The 14,907-nt window shown below is 33.8% G+C and overlaps 1 protein-coding gene across 1 annotated transcript in view; it reads left to right on the forward strand.

Annotated features, from left to right (window-relative positions):
- GPC6 (glypican 6) overlaps positions 1–14,907 on the forward strand; it is a 984,775-nt gene that overhangs the window by 643,854 nt on the left and 326,014 nt on the right. The window contains exon 4 of the mRNA XM_039837677.1: positions 7,341–7,506. Coding sequence (XP_039693611.1) covers positions 7,341–7,506 — 166 coding nt within the window. The remainder of the gene's footprint in view (positions 1–7,340; positions 7,507–14,907) is intronic.

The following is a 14,907-nucleotide window of genomic DNA, read 5'->3' on the forward strand; positions in this document are numbered from 1 at the left end:
ATGGAGGTGATCATGCGGTTTCTGTTTCTTTGTTCTATGAATATTGATTGATTTTTTTTTTTTTTACACCTACAGAACCTGGTCTTCCTAGGTGGTCTCCGATCCAAGTACTAACCAGGCCCTGCTTAGCTTCCGTGAACAGATAGGATCGAGCGTGTTCAGGGTAGCAGTAGACTTGACTGATTTTTTTATGTTGAACCACCCTTGCATTATTGGGTAAAATCCACTTGGTCATGGTGCATAATGTTTTTAATATGCTGTTGGATTCAGTTTGCTACCGTTTTGTTGAGGATTTTTTTCTTTGCATTTATAAGAGGTATTGGTCTATAGTTTTCTTCCCTTATGTCTTTGTCTGGCTTTAGTATCAGATAATGCTGGTCTTTTAGAATGAGTTGGGAAGTATTTCCTCATCTTCCTTTTTTTTTTTTTTTTGAAAGAATTTTAAAAAGATTTGCTAATTCTTTAAATTTTTGGTAGGATTCACCAGTGAAGCCATCTGGTCCTGGGCTTTTCTTTCTTGGGAGGCTTTTGATTACCAATTTAATCTCTTTACTTGTTATAGGTATATTTATATTTCCTATTTTGTCATGATTAAGTCTTGGTAGACTGTGTGCTTCTAGGAATTTGTCCATTTCATGAAAATTATCTAATCTATTGGCATATATGTTAGTCTCCTAAGACTAATAAAACATATTACTAAAACTGAATGATTTAAAAAAAAAAAAAACCAGAACTTTATTCTCTAACAGTTCGGGCATCAAGAAGTCTGAGATCAAAGTGTAGCAGAATTGATTCCTTCTGGAGGCTCAGAGGGAGATACTATTCTATGCCTCTCTCCCAGCTTCTGGGTAAAGAAAGATCTCAAATCAATAATCTATATTTATACCTCAAGAAATTAGAAAAAGAAGAGCAACTAAAACCAAAATTTTGTTAGTCTTCACTTCATTTTTATTATTTCCTTCTTTTGCTAACTTTTTCGTTTGCTCTTTTGTTCTAGTTCCTTAAGATATAACATTAGGTTATGGATTTCAGATATTCTCTTTTAATATAGGCATCTATGGCTATCAATTTTTGTATGTTGTGTTTCCATTTTCAATCATCTATTATTTTCTAATTTCTCTAGTGATTTCTTTAACCTATTGCTAGTTTAACCTATTGTATATTTATGAATTTTTCAGTTTTCTTCATGATATTGATTTCAAGTTAAATTTTACTGTGGTTCAGTGAAAATACTTAGTATGATGGCAATCTTATAAAATATCTTGAGGCTTGATATTTAGCAATACTTTTTTTTTTTCTTTTTAGCTGAAATTTAGCATTCTCTTTATTAAACACTCTCCTGGTTGTTGTAAGTTTTTTTTGTTTCTGTTTTTTGTTTTTTTCTTTAAATTCGATTCCAGAGTTCTGAGAAACTTGATTCTGTCATTTTTCTCTAGCTCAGTGGTTGCTTCAGTGGAAGGACTAATTCTTGGCATTTCCAATGACACCATTTCTGTGATGTCATTCATCTTCCATGTTTAAACTACAGACATCTGTTACATAGCTTTCTTCAGAGGCCATTTCTGTCAACACCTACTTCCCGATTCTGAGCTAAATGCCCTTTCATGGGTGTTCTTTATAGCACTTCCCCAACACAAATAATTTATTCCCTGAAATGATCTGGAAATAAATGTATTCCAAGTATTCTGATGCTGGTACAAGATCTGTTTAGTCATCCCCATAAATGTTGGATAAATGGAAGTTTCATGAATGAACAAAGAAGAAACAAATTTTAGTTCTCATGAACTTACTACAAAGCCTATATACAAGTTGCTGATTGTTAAAGAATTATCATTAAAATTACCAAAAACTACTTTGAATGTAATTTCATCATTCTTGAGGGTTTAAGAAGACACTTCAGAACCTGGTGATATATTGAGATGATGAATAGAAGCATCTCATCATTTACTATGACTATAGATTAGAAACTGGAGGATGGTATCAATTCTTACTCAAAAAACAGATTTTGAATTTATATTAAAGAATTCACTTACATTAACTTGTCTTCTGGAAGCAGAAGACAGATATGTTTACTTTATTAATTTGGCTATAGGATTTCTATAGAAACAAGCATTGCTTGGTATATATTCATTGTGTATAAATATAGATTTATAACTTCCACATGTTTTCTTGCTTTTTAAAAATGTTTTAAAAGACATTTTTATTTTATATCAGCTACTATTAGGAATTGCTAATGTGAGCATCAATGAATGAATGTTGGTCCAGATACAGAAAGTTTAAGTATATTAAAGACCTGCAATAAATTGCTATTATATGATTAAAGGTATTCTATGCCCAAATCACATTTAGAAAACATAAAAATTATTTACTAAAACATCCTGACACACATGGCTAGCCAAGTAGATAAGTCTCAGTGCTGTCTCCTGATACAACTTTATTAAAGACTCTTTTTGTATTCCTTGCCATGTTTCAATATGTCTTGCTTTAACCTTTTAAAAAAAGAAACACAAACAATAACAAAAACACAAACAATAACAAAAACAAAAATAAAAAAACCACAAGGTTACAAACCAAGACCTCAATTATTTTTGTTATTTTATTTATTTTTCAGTTATTTTACAAGGAATCTTTGTCATAAATTATATTATTTTCCTCAAAGTGTATTATTATTTCTCAAAAGTAGTCAATTATAATATCAACTATAAAATGATAATTTATGCCATTCATTATATATAAACAGCATCAAAAGAAGTTAACAGCAAGACTAAACCCAAGCAAAATGTAAGCATTTTATGTTGAAATCTTACTTGATTGACTCACAAGTGTGTGTTTATCTTTCTAAAGTAAGATAATGGAGTAGGAACCATTGAATTTTTTTTTTACCCCCTAATATTGTGAATTCTTGACAAAGGATTAGTACTGTTGAAGAACAACATGTAAAAGTTAGGTGAGAGCACAATCAATTACAAAAAATGAATGCCAATCTCAGCTTACTCTTTTTTGCACTTAAAAACACTGCTTTATTCGTACGAAGTGGGTACCACTTTTGTAAATATCTCCTTACTATTTAAGTGTATTTCCTAGAATACTTAGAATATCTAGGAAGCACAGCTACATTTTTAAAGAATAGTCAAAAATCCACATCACCAACTTAAAAAAAATAAAACATTTTGTTTCTTAAGATAGATTGTACTCTTTATTGTTACTAAACACAATTTTCCTCAGGTAAAAAAAAAAAAAAAATTCCTAATAGTCCACATAACGTACAAATTTGATGTGTTTGAGAATTATTCTATTCTAAATTTTAAATATGAGTTTTTAGAACTCCTTTCTTTATTTTGATTTGCTAAATATACAGATTTATCTACTATTTCAGAATTATTTATTTTTTAGTGTTACATATTTTCTAGAGATCAGCTAATTAATGAATTTGGACCTGATTTTTATTAGAACCCATTGAGGCTAGCCTACAGGTTTGGATATCATTCAGAGGAAACTCACCATAATTTTTAAAGTAAATAATAATGTATTAAAATGACTCAAAAAAATGATAAGAACAAATATCGGCAAGGATGTGGGGAAAACTGGATCTCTCACACATTGCTGATGGAAATGTAAAATGCAACAACCAATCTGGAAAATAGTTCAGCAATTTTTTCTAAAACTAAATGCAGTAAGCATTTGACTCATCAAATGCATTTCTGGGCATTTTTCCCAGACAAATGAAGACTTATGTATATATTCAAACCTGTATTTAAATGCTCATAGAACCATTATTCTTAAGAGCAAAGTACTAGAAACAACCCAAATATTCCTCAGTGAGTGAATAGTTGAACAAATTCTGTTACATCCAAGCAATAGAATACTACTCAGCAACAAAAAGGAATGAACTGTTAATACATACAACTAGGATGGACATCAAAGGCATTATCCTCAGTTTTTAAAAAGTGAAGCTCAAAAGTTTATAGACTATATGATTCCATTTAAATACTATTCTTGATATAACAAAATTTAGAAATGAAAAGAGATCAGTAACAGTAGGTTGCCAAGTGACAGAGACCAGGGATGGTGTTGAGATATAGAACACGGGAGTCCTTTTCCTGTGATGGAAAGTCTGTATGTTGATTGTAGTGGCTTACGTGAAGCTACATATGATTAAAATTACATAGAAGGGTACACACACACACACGCACACACTCACAAAGGAATGCAGGATAAAAAAATTATAAAAACCCAATGAGATCTGTAAACTAGTTAGCAATAATGTACCATCGTCAGTTCCCTGGCGATATGTACTACAGCTATATGAGATGTTGCCGTTGAGGGAAGGTGAATGAGGGCATCCAGGACTCTATTTTTGCAACATTTTGTGAATCTATATTTATTTCAAAATAGAAGAGGTTTTCTTTCTTTTTTTTTTAAGTAGCTATGGCACAATTATAAAACACTATTAAAAATTTAACAAGAGAAATGTTCCTTCCTTCACACAATTGGCATTTAAAACAACCTTCTTTTCAGAGACTTACTTCTAAAAGTCTTCAGTTTGAAGTGAAGATTTTTTTTTTTAATTCAAGCATGCACTGTGTCAATTCAAAAAATATGGTCTGTGAACATGAAAGCTTCAACTTTGATCCTCTGCTCTCCATTTTCTTCTTCTTCAAATGCCCTTTATTTGACCAGGAAGGATGTTATTTCCAAAAGTACTGAGAGAACCATATTTAACTTGAACAACATTGTTCTTTTAGGTTATTAAGGCTGTTCAATTTTCTCTGTTGGTTGCTATCCTGATTGGAGCCTCTTCTTAAATGTCAGACTGAGAAAATTGTGCTGGTTCCAAGACAATAAAAATATTTTTTAAAAAATTTAAAGCAAAGCTTTGGAATTAGTGCAATCAATAACCTTTGAAAACAAAGTTAAAAAGCAACAATTGAATGCTAGCTGTATAAAACTATTTTGTTCCTTTTTTTCTTTGAATATCAATGTGGCCAAGGAATTGGGAAACACAATAGAGAGTTCAATTCAAAAAGCACTATTGAGTACCTAAATCATAATACCTTGTAATGATGTGCATGTTTTACAGTGTGGTATAGTTATAATGATGAAAAAGAGTCCACAGTGTCCTAGAGGTCTCAAATTTTCATCCTTAACATTAACAAATACTCTAGGTCTTGTACCAACACACCGAGTGACCAGAAGCAAAGCGTCATGTAATGCCAATGGCAAGAAAACCAAAAATCCAATAGTCAAGAAAGAAATTGTTTGGGTGAAAGCTGGGTAGGTCTCTGGAGAAAGGCTTCAGGGTCAGTAAAGAAATTGCAAGGCTATGGAAAACAGAATTCTGTGGGTAAATGTTTGTAGGATTGCAACAATGCCAAATAAGTAAAACGTATAAGAATTTGAAATTCCGCATTGATTTTGTATATATAATACAGACTATTTTCCTTACTTTCTGTGAATGATTTGGGATACATGTGGATAAAAAAATTAAATAATACTCTTCAATTGTGCATAAAATTTGGCAATTTCGACAAAATTGCCCATCTAAAGAAGATGACATGGAGACATTAATGTATGCTCAAAAGAAGTCACTAGACTCCTCACTTTTACTCTCTCTTTTCATTGTTATTTTATTGTTGGAACAAAAATTTTAAATAATTAGTAAATATGAAACCATTCTTTAAACATTTTTATAAAGAAAAGCCAATTATATTTACGTCACTTACTTGATTTAGAGTACTTAATGCACTGATTTTGATCATGTTAATTCTACTTTTTTAAAGCCAATATTAAATTACCAGAAAAAGTAAAAATCAAAAGAACATTAAAAATGAAATGCATAAAAAATAAGTTGGATTCATTAATGGAGAGAAGAATGAATGTTAGGATGTGTGGAAAAGCAAGTATAGGAAAATGTTAACTGTAGAATCTAGGAGTAGGACTGTGTGTGTTCACTATTAAAATCTCTGAACTAGTCTGTATGTTTGAAAATTTTCAAAAAATTTTGGAAAGCAAATAAGAAAACAAAAGGACAACTAGATATTTCAGAGCATAAAAAAATGGCTTTATTTCCTGAAATAATGTATTAGGGACATTATCGCTATAGAACATAAAGTTAAGAAAATCTTACAAAAAACTCAAGCCTTGCTTTAAAAACTTCAAACGTGGTTTCTAGCTAAAGGATAAAAATGACACAGATTAGCTATAGTTGTTGAAATTACTCGTTTCTGTGGAAATACCTTTTATTGACCCACCTTTATATTGGTGTTTTATGCTTTGTCAGTAGCTGAATGTTCTGGACAAACAGACCTGTGGATCCAGGTCTATTTGATAAGGCTATAACTTTACAAGAGGTCTAGATGATACAATTTAGATCAATCATCCACAGATCCAGAGCACAAGAATGGAACATATAGTCCCTTGACTAAAATACCAAAATTATAAGAAATCAACTAAGTATATATGACAAGAATGTTTGCGTCTAGTCATGAAAAAGAACTTTCTGTATTTTTGTTGCTGTTGTTGGTCCATGCTGTTTTAAATATTCCTTCCACTTGAAGTCAAATTAGAACTTTCAATGAGCCTAGAAAAAAGGCCTTACTGGTTTAGAACAGATTAATTTCTGAAGGAGCAGGCTGCTTTCCTAGTTCAAGGCAAATGGCACTCCATTGTCAGTTGATTAGCAGCTCTTCTGAATTATACCGCAAGGATTTCTCCTCACATTCAACAGTGGGCCCATTTTCCACAGAGTTCCAGAACCACAAACCTTCAGATGCCAGAACACAGTGCCTTGGCAGTTCCTTTGCTTCTAAGCAGGCCTGGATCTCAGAAATCCCAGACTAGTTGATATTGATTCTTTTCAAAAAGTTATGTACAAGGGAAGTATATCTGCCAACCTCCTTTAGGAACAGGGTCAAATAATCAGTTTGAAAATTTTCTAAAGGTGTCACATTAAACTTTAATAATACCTACATTTTTATGGCGCTTTTAACTTTGCAAATTGCTTTCACATGCATTGTCTCATTTCATGTTCTTTTGCAATGAAACAGTGTCTAGGTTTTAGGGCTGAATTACAGAGACATAGATATTAAAATTGACGGGGACAGTTCAAGAAAATTGATTATTACTATGCCGAACAGAAGTATTTAACAGGAATAGACTGGCTTCAATATCAAGTATTACAAAGAGTTAAGATTCTGATTGTTCTTTCGACCTTCTGTTCTACTGCTGGAGGTTTATCAGAAACATTTCACCTCTTTCTTTTTAAAGGAGAAAATGAGTTACGTCTTTTTTTCTCCCTTCCATCCTTCTTATTTATGATTTTTTAAAAAATAAATCTACAGGTCAGCCCGACTCCAGGGTGCATTCGTGCTCTCATGAAGATGCTGTACTGTCCATACTGTCGAGGACTTCCCACCGTGAGACCTTGCAACAACTACTGCCTCAACGTCATGAAGGGCTGTCTGGCAAATCAGGCTGATCTCGACACGGAGTGGAATCTGTTTATAGGTAAGGAGCATTTAAGCTGATCCAAGAGCAGAGATGTGGAAACAAACAGCAAGTGTTTATGATGTCTGATGGCAGTTGTGATGACTTGTAGAGACTAAGAGGATCTTTTTAAAAGCGACATTTAGCAAATTATAAACTTTATTTGCATTTTTCTTGTTTTATTCTGAAAAAATAAGACTTCCTTGTATATCGTGAAGGGCAGTCCTGTTAAAGATTATACAAGACAGCTGTATTGAGTTAGCTGATCTCTCTGATGAAGATAAAAGTAACCTTTGTTGAATTTCTCTGAACTCCTGTGAGAAGGCACAAGTTAGAAAAGATTCTCATAAAAGAAATCCACGGTGCTGTGTCTTTTTTATTTGTATTACCTCAACGTAATCGCAGATGCATAGATATTGTAACTGAACAGGAAGAGAATTTGTTTTCCTCCCCACCGCACACACATGCACACACAGCAGAGCCAAACACTGAACACTGAATGGAAAAATTAAAGTTGTTTTAATACAGAGTGCTAAGCAAGGAGAATGGAAAGCTGTATCACTTAAAACCCAAACTCCCCAATGGCTTACGATGGGAGGGTTTTAAGGAGTTAGGGGGGAACAGGTATGCATGAAGAAGCTGTGACAGGGCAAGTTTTAATTGGAGGACCTTGGAACTTGGCCATTTATGGTAAGGGGTTTCAGCACCAGATCTTCCTAGACAACTGACCCTTTGCTTCTGAAAGGGTTCCAGTGTTCATGTTCTGTGAGGAGGAGCAAGACTTTGATTCTGGGTGCAGTGCAGCTGGAGGGCCGGGGTGGCTCATGCCATCTGTAAAATAATTCAAGGACTGTATTAATCCCTGATTTGCTTTAAGGGAGGAGAACCAGTTGTAAGACGTTCAATGTGATTTGTGTGCTGTGTCAATATTAGTAAACAACTCCTTCATTAAACATCTGTGGTGAAAATAGCTCAATATTTTTGTTAAAATATGCTAATTTTCTTTCTCAATCTGTGGAGAAGAATGCTTCAAGCACACAAGCATGAATCAGCCTTCCAATATTTAGAAGGTAAGAGGAAAGGAGGTAGGGAAGATTCAGGGAAGGTCTGTGAATCACGTGTTCAGGTCTTAAGTTGCAGAAATCACTCAGGGGGTTGCTCTGCCAAAAGATAGTTCCCAAATAGCTATCCAAGGATAAAAGGACAAATTTTATAGGCAAGCTTCTCCCAGGGAAATACACAGGCCTTGAAAGAGTAAATGTATTTTCTCCTCCCTCTGTCAAATGGCCTTCAAATAAAAGTACTTTCAATTGCATTTACTGCAATTGCATAGTGACAAGCAGAGTGGTGCAGATAACAGTGGCAATCATCAGACTCAGAGGGTCTTCATCATTTATGCAAACCTCTAAACCAGAATGCATGAATAAAGTCTTCTGACATCTACGATTTGAGCAGACTAGGAAAAAGATCTAAGATGTGTTAGAATACAGAGAAACCTAAGCCCGTTGTGTGAAGATGTGCTTAGGTTACAGGCATTCAGCTTCGGCAATGAAACCCATCGGCTAACACACTATTATGCTTAGGAAGGTCAGAGGAAATGGTTTTGAAGTTTTAAAAAAAGATTTTAGAGTGGATAGATTCAAATAGAAGTTATCTAATAAAATCTCAGAAATCATTTCAGAGAGAATAAATTGAAACACTATTCTCTCCTTTCAGTGGGAGGATAAAATCTGTTTCTATGATCTTGGATTACTTCATTTGAAAAATGAGGGAGTTTTTTAAAAGTTAATCATTAAAGTACCCTTCTGACTAAAAACAATATTTTTTGCTACTATTTTGGAGGTGAGTATGAATTTTAAAAAATGATCAGAATAAACAATCTAAAATATAAATTTAGATTAATTTTGGCAAGTACAGTCCCTTCAAATAATACTAATAAAAATGTACTCTCATCAAGAAATCTAAAAACATTTGCATATTTTAAAAACCACATTAAACCTCAGAGGATCACTTTTTAGTCCTAAAAGCTACTCATATTTTTGGTTAAAACTGCTCTAATTCATAGCCCAGTTAAATTGTCTTTGGTCAGCCTGCAACTTATTGATGAAAGTGGACATGTAGATTTTGTTACTTAGAGCAGGACATGATTAAGAATGAGAATATGGGCTTTTAAACTTATAAGATCAACAGTGACTTCTTAATTGACATTTTTTTCTTGGCGCCGGTTGGCTATTTCAATGTAAAACAAATCTTTATACTTTCATTCATTTGGATTTCCTAGATGCTAATTCGTTCTGAAATTAAAAGTCTAGAAAACCATTTGATTTAGAAATTAAAAGTTGAACCCACCAAGTGTTGAATATGTTTTAATGAAATTTAAACCTGGTGGTTAGTCCTACATTAACATATTTCATACACCTTGTTTCCATATCCCTTTTTTTTACTAAAGTGAGAGACCTCTGAGAAAATGTTTCCAGTGTTCTTTTTTCAGGTTTTGCTATGTCATTGAGTACTGACCATCAACATAGACTTATAGAGCAGAATATGTTCTTGCTAATACTTATCCCAATGTGAAGTGTTAGTTCACACATTTATTACATAAATTAGTCAAATGTGCCAAATCCATTTTCCACACAGGTACATCCAAGATGACAGTGTTACAGTGTTCATGAATGCAGCAGCAAAGATCAGTGAGGAAATCAGTAATTCAACAAAAATTATGTATAATCGTCCTATCTTTGGTGAGCACCTGCAGCCCAGCACTCCCAGGCTTCTAGCATCTTTTCATCAAACCTGTCACTCCTGTCACTGTCAATTGCATGAGCCATCCCTGTCTGCTGCATTCATGTCCCAATTTATACATTTTATAGGTTGTTTTTTATTATATGCTCATTTAAAATGTTAACAGCGGCATGTAATCAACTGTCAGTAAAAACAAGAATTAAGTTGGTGGCACATTCTCATGATCTTTACAATGCCACCAATTAATCGAACGTGATTTGTAACCGTTTAGAATTCAGCTGGTGTCTGGATTGTGTCAAAAGACAGGCAATTCACTGATAAAATGAAATGTTGTTATGCTCAAAGAAAAAAAAGCCAGTGGTACTCCATTGATTTCTGAGGTTCTGTAGGGTTCTTTAATCTTAGAAAAAAATCAGGAATCTATTCAGGATGTATTTTCATAGCCCTCCTTTAAGAAGTTTAACTCTGCACCCTGCACAGGGACAGTACTCAAAAAATTCTTATCAATTAACTATTGTAGGAAAAAGGAAGAACACTTCACTTTTTACATGGAGCTTTTTTGGGCGGGGGTGGGGAGTGGGCAGGGCGGGGAAGTTACTGACAACTTTGAAAATGATATTGCTAGACCCATTTGAGAGTACTTGAAAAGCTTCAGTTCACATCTGCCAGAAACTTATGGCTGCTTTCTAGGATCATGTGGGATTTCCCAGTACAAAGCACAGCCCAGCTTCCACTTGCATTCAACACAAGGTCCTAAATGAATGGGTGTGCTGTGCTGCGCTCCTCAGGTAGTCAGGACCGGAAGGAACATGAGAGTGGTTTTTAGCCTGTTCTCACTATTAGAAACTATGCAGTAGGAGAAAAATGTCATCTGAGTCATTGACAGTCTCTGTTTATGCACTTACCACAGGCGTTACTGTATATTCATACATGACTTATTCCAGCCTAACTTTTAAATGTTGATGAAATGCAAAGGGGTTTTCTTGAAAAATGTTTATGTAAATTAAAATTTCCTAGTAGGAAACAGTGTGTGGACAGAACTCGTTGTTTCAGTAATATCCTGTGGTTATTTTGAGTGTTTGGTACTGATGCCAGCCCTCCATGGATAAGAATTGTTCTGTTTGACAAAGGGCCACCTAGTTCATGGGTACCAAAGTTAAGGCTGAAATTACACTTATATAGCTATAATAAATCTAAGATGTGTGGGATAGCCTCCTCCAAACATCTGGTACCTTCTAAGACTTTATAGACTGTGAGAACCAGAAAGAGAGAAAAAAGGGATGGTGGGTGTGGAAAGGCAGCGTTGGTGGGACAAAAGGCAGGGATTCTATTTTGTTCTGTTATACATACATACATACATATACATGTGTGTATGTATATATATTACTAGAATGTTATAAGATGCTTATTACTGAACCTATAAGGCAAAATTATCTTTATGGTTCCATAAAAGTGAGACCTGAAGATGTTTTTGTTCCAACATTGTAGCATAAGTTTTTAGTCTATCTATCCAGTTAGTAAGACCCTAATAATCTTCACATATTAAGTCAACTCACTATATGAGTAAGCTAGACACATACATTTTTGCCTTCAGAGAATTTCATGTAGTTAAATTAATTATAATCAATGGTGATAAAGTGTTAGAAAAATAGAAGCCCAGGATGCTAAGTGTCTACTCAGCAGGGGAACTTAACCTCACCTTGGGGACAGGGAAACCCTGCCTTGGTAAGTATAGAATAAATAGTAAATAAGACTGTGTGGAATTAGCATTGTCAAACATAATTAATACTGAATAGCCATAACATATCTAATTGTTACAATAAAGTCCCAAAACATTTGTAAGATCCCATGATAATTTCAATAGGTCTAGCATGATTTGTCAGTGGTTCTTTAATACATATATATATTTTTCGAGACGTATTATGATCAAGTCTCACCACCACCACTGCCACTGACTCAATTGGATAAGATTTGGAGAATTTTCATTAAGAAAAGGTTGAGTTTCTTGATCTGTAGATGCCCTTTAATGGAGGCAAGAAGAGCCAGCAGAGCAGCTTACATTTTTAAGTTAGTCCTTGGTTACTTATAGACCAGACATACAAGTGGTATCAAACTTTCTGGGCTTTCTTTCTGCTTTTAAACTTGCCAATTATTAAGTCTCAACACAGCCCAAAGACAGAAAACTAGCATAAGAACATCAAACATGAAACACAAGGTGAGCACTACGTCTGTACCAGGCCAAGAGACAATACAGCGAGCACTGTCCATTTACTCCTTCATTTATTCATCAATCCAACACACGTTTACTGAGTGTCTAGTATGGACCTTACTCTGGTTTAAGCATGGGGATACAACAGACAAGGCCGTGCCTGCTGAGAACAGGACTCTATATGTGTTCTTTCAATGTAATAAATGGAAACAAGCAAGCAGAGAAATGGAAGGGAATGTAGTAAGAGGTTGTACTATTTTACTTTGTGAGCCTACTCTTTTAATGGAACTATGACTAATTCAATAATTTAAAAAGTACATATCTCTGTTTTTAATGGGCTCTATGAGTGCAGGGATAGCAGAAACAAATCAGATAATGAACCTGGTTCTTTCACCGTAACAGTTGCCAACAAGTTGTAAATTAGAGCCAGCATCAAGGAAGCTGGGTAAGGTCAGTTGAATGACTAGTATCATGTAATAAATGACTATTTTGGTGAACAAAAGACTGTCTTAGGACATGCGAGAGTTGTTTACCCTCAAGGTATCTAGCATAATCATAACTTCGTGCTTGAAAGAAATGTTACTAGATAAATACTTATTGTTTCTAGTAAATACTCTTATGTTTTCTTTTTTGTAATATACAGGACTGTGTGATGTTACATTTCAGAAGAATATAAAATAAACACGAGGAAATTTTTCAATCATTTGCATTAAATACTCCTCTTTCAAAGATTTTCAATTCTATAATATAAATCTGATAAGAAATTTTTAGTTACAAAGAATTTCATTGTAAATATGCTGTGACTCTGGCTAACATATCCTGAAATGCCATGTTCCAAAACCTCTAGACCCTAAACATAGAAAATTGTTTACTTTCAACCAAAGAAAAAGAAAACTTCAAGAGTTGCACTTATCAGCAAGCTTTCAAGTTTTCTTCATCTCCTCTTTGTATAAGACAAGAACCTATTCAATAATACAGGCCAGAAACACAACTCTTAATTTGAGGAACAAAAGCCAAAGCAATTATTTTAGAATCTGATCTCACTGTTAGCTGCAGAACTTGCTTTTGCCCTTGTGCATTCTTAAAAGCACCAAAAAAGATTTTTAAAGAACAAAAACACTTTATATTCTATCAGTTGAAATCTAACCCCACCCAACCAAACCCTGCCTTCTTTTTATAGTCCTTGATTCAATATTTCTCATTGCTTGTGGACATTTATCATATGCTGTTTTCTTTCTGTAATGCTGGCTGAATGCATAAGTTGTACTAACAACATGCTGAGGCGGGGGGAAGGGAGAAAACAGTTGGCTGGTACTCAGCAACTTTCGCAAGTGGCATTTGTTATCAATTTCTTACATTTAGAAAATGGTTTACTTCTGAACTCCACATATGTGAAAGTATTTTTATGTGGTACAATAGAGTTAATGCCTTAAGGATGGTATAATGTATGAGGCTATTCAGCAAACACAGAAGCAGGCATTTCTTAACCTCTGAATATTTGCTCATGCTGGTCTTGAGGCAACAACTCAAGGGATTCATGGGACTACAATTTCTATTTTGAATCAAGCAGATTTTCCCCATGGATCAAAGCAGGCAATGCTCATCAAACCTAAAATTACATGATGTAGTAGACAAGTAGTCATACGAAGGTGTATGTATATGTCAACTCTTGTTTATCCATGTATTCCAGTTTATGCATATTCAACTTCTATACAATTTATAATTGTAGTCAATCCATTTCCTATTTACTGATGACTACAAATGTGATATCATAAACTGGATTTTCAAGTTGCAATTTATGTTGCAATGTAATATGACACCAACCAATGGTCTGTAATGAGGCATAGCTATTTTTACAAGTATAACATTCTTTAGGATACAAGATGTCCCATTTATAATAGGAAGTTCCCTGAAATAATTCTTATACCTTTTTCAACCTCTCCAATTTCTATAAGAATCAGCAACAGAAGGATTTAGTTACCAGAAGAAAACAGAGCACATCAAAATATAGCTAGAGAATTGACTTTGTATTTGAGATTTTGCATTTTACTTTTAGTTTTCACTTCAGTTTCAATGTTTTCTATAGGTAAATGGTTTAATTTGATAATTATATCAGAACGTACTTGTTTTTAATAATTAACATCTGATTCTATTAATATGTGGTAGTTTTCACTATTATGTTTAAATTCAAGCTATAACACAAAATGCCTGGCTTTTGGCATGCCAAGAGAAAATATCTGATGATTCTTTTGAATGGAATTAATAGATTCCAAAAGGCTCAAAAATCCAGGCAAAAATCAAATACTATAAATGGTAGCCCAATGACATTCTTGGGAATTCCAATTTCAGGAGATAAGAGGAATATAAGGTAGATGAATTTGCCGTATGGTAGAAACTAGAAAATAAGAAATATAAATAGAGCTAGATAAGTGGATTATTAAAGAAAACACTAAACTACATGGCTTTTCACA

The sequence above is a fragment of the Pteropus medius genome, unplaced genomic scaffold, assembly GCF_902729225.1.
Source record: "Pteropus medius unplaced genomic scaffold, Ma_sr-lr_union100, whole genome shotgun sequence".
Lineage (NCBI taxonomy): Eukaryota > Metazoa > Chordata > Mammalia > Chiroptera > Pteropodidae > Pteropus > Pteropus medius.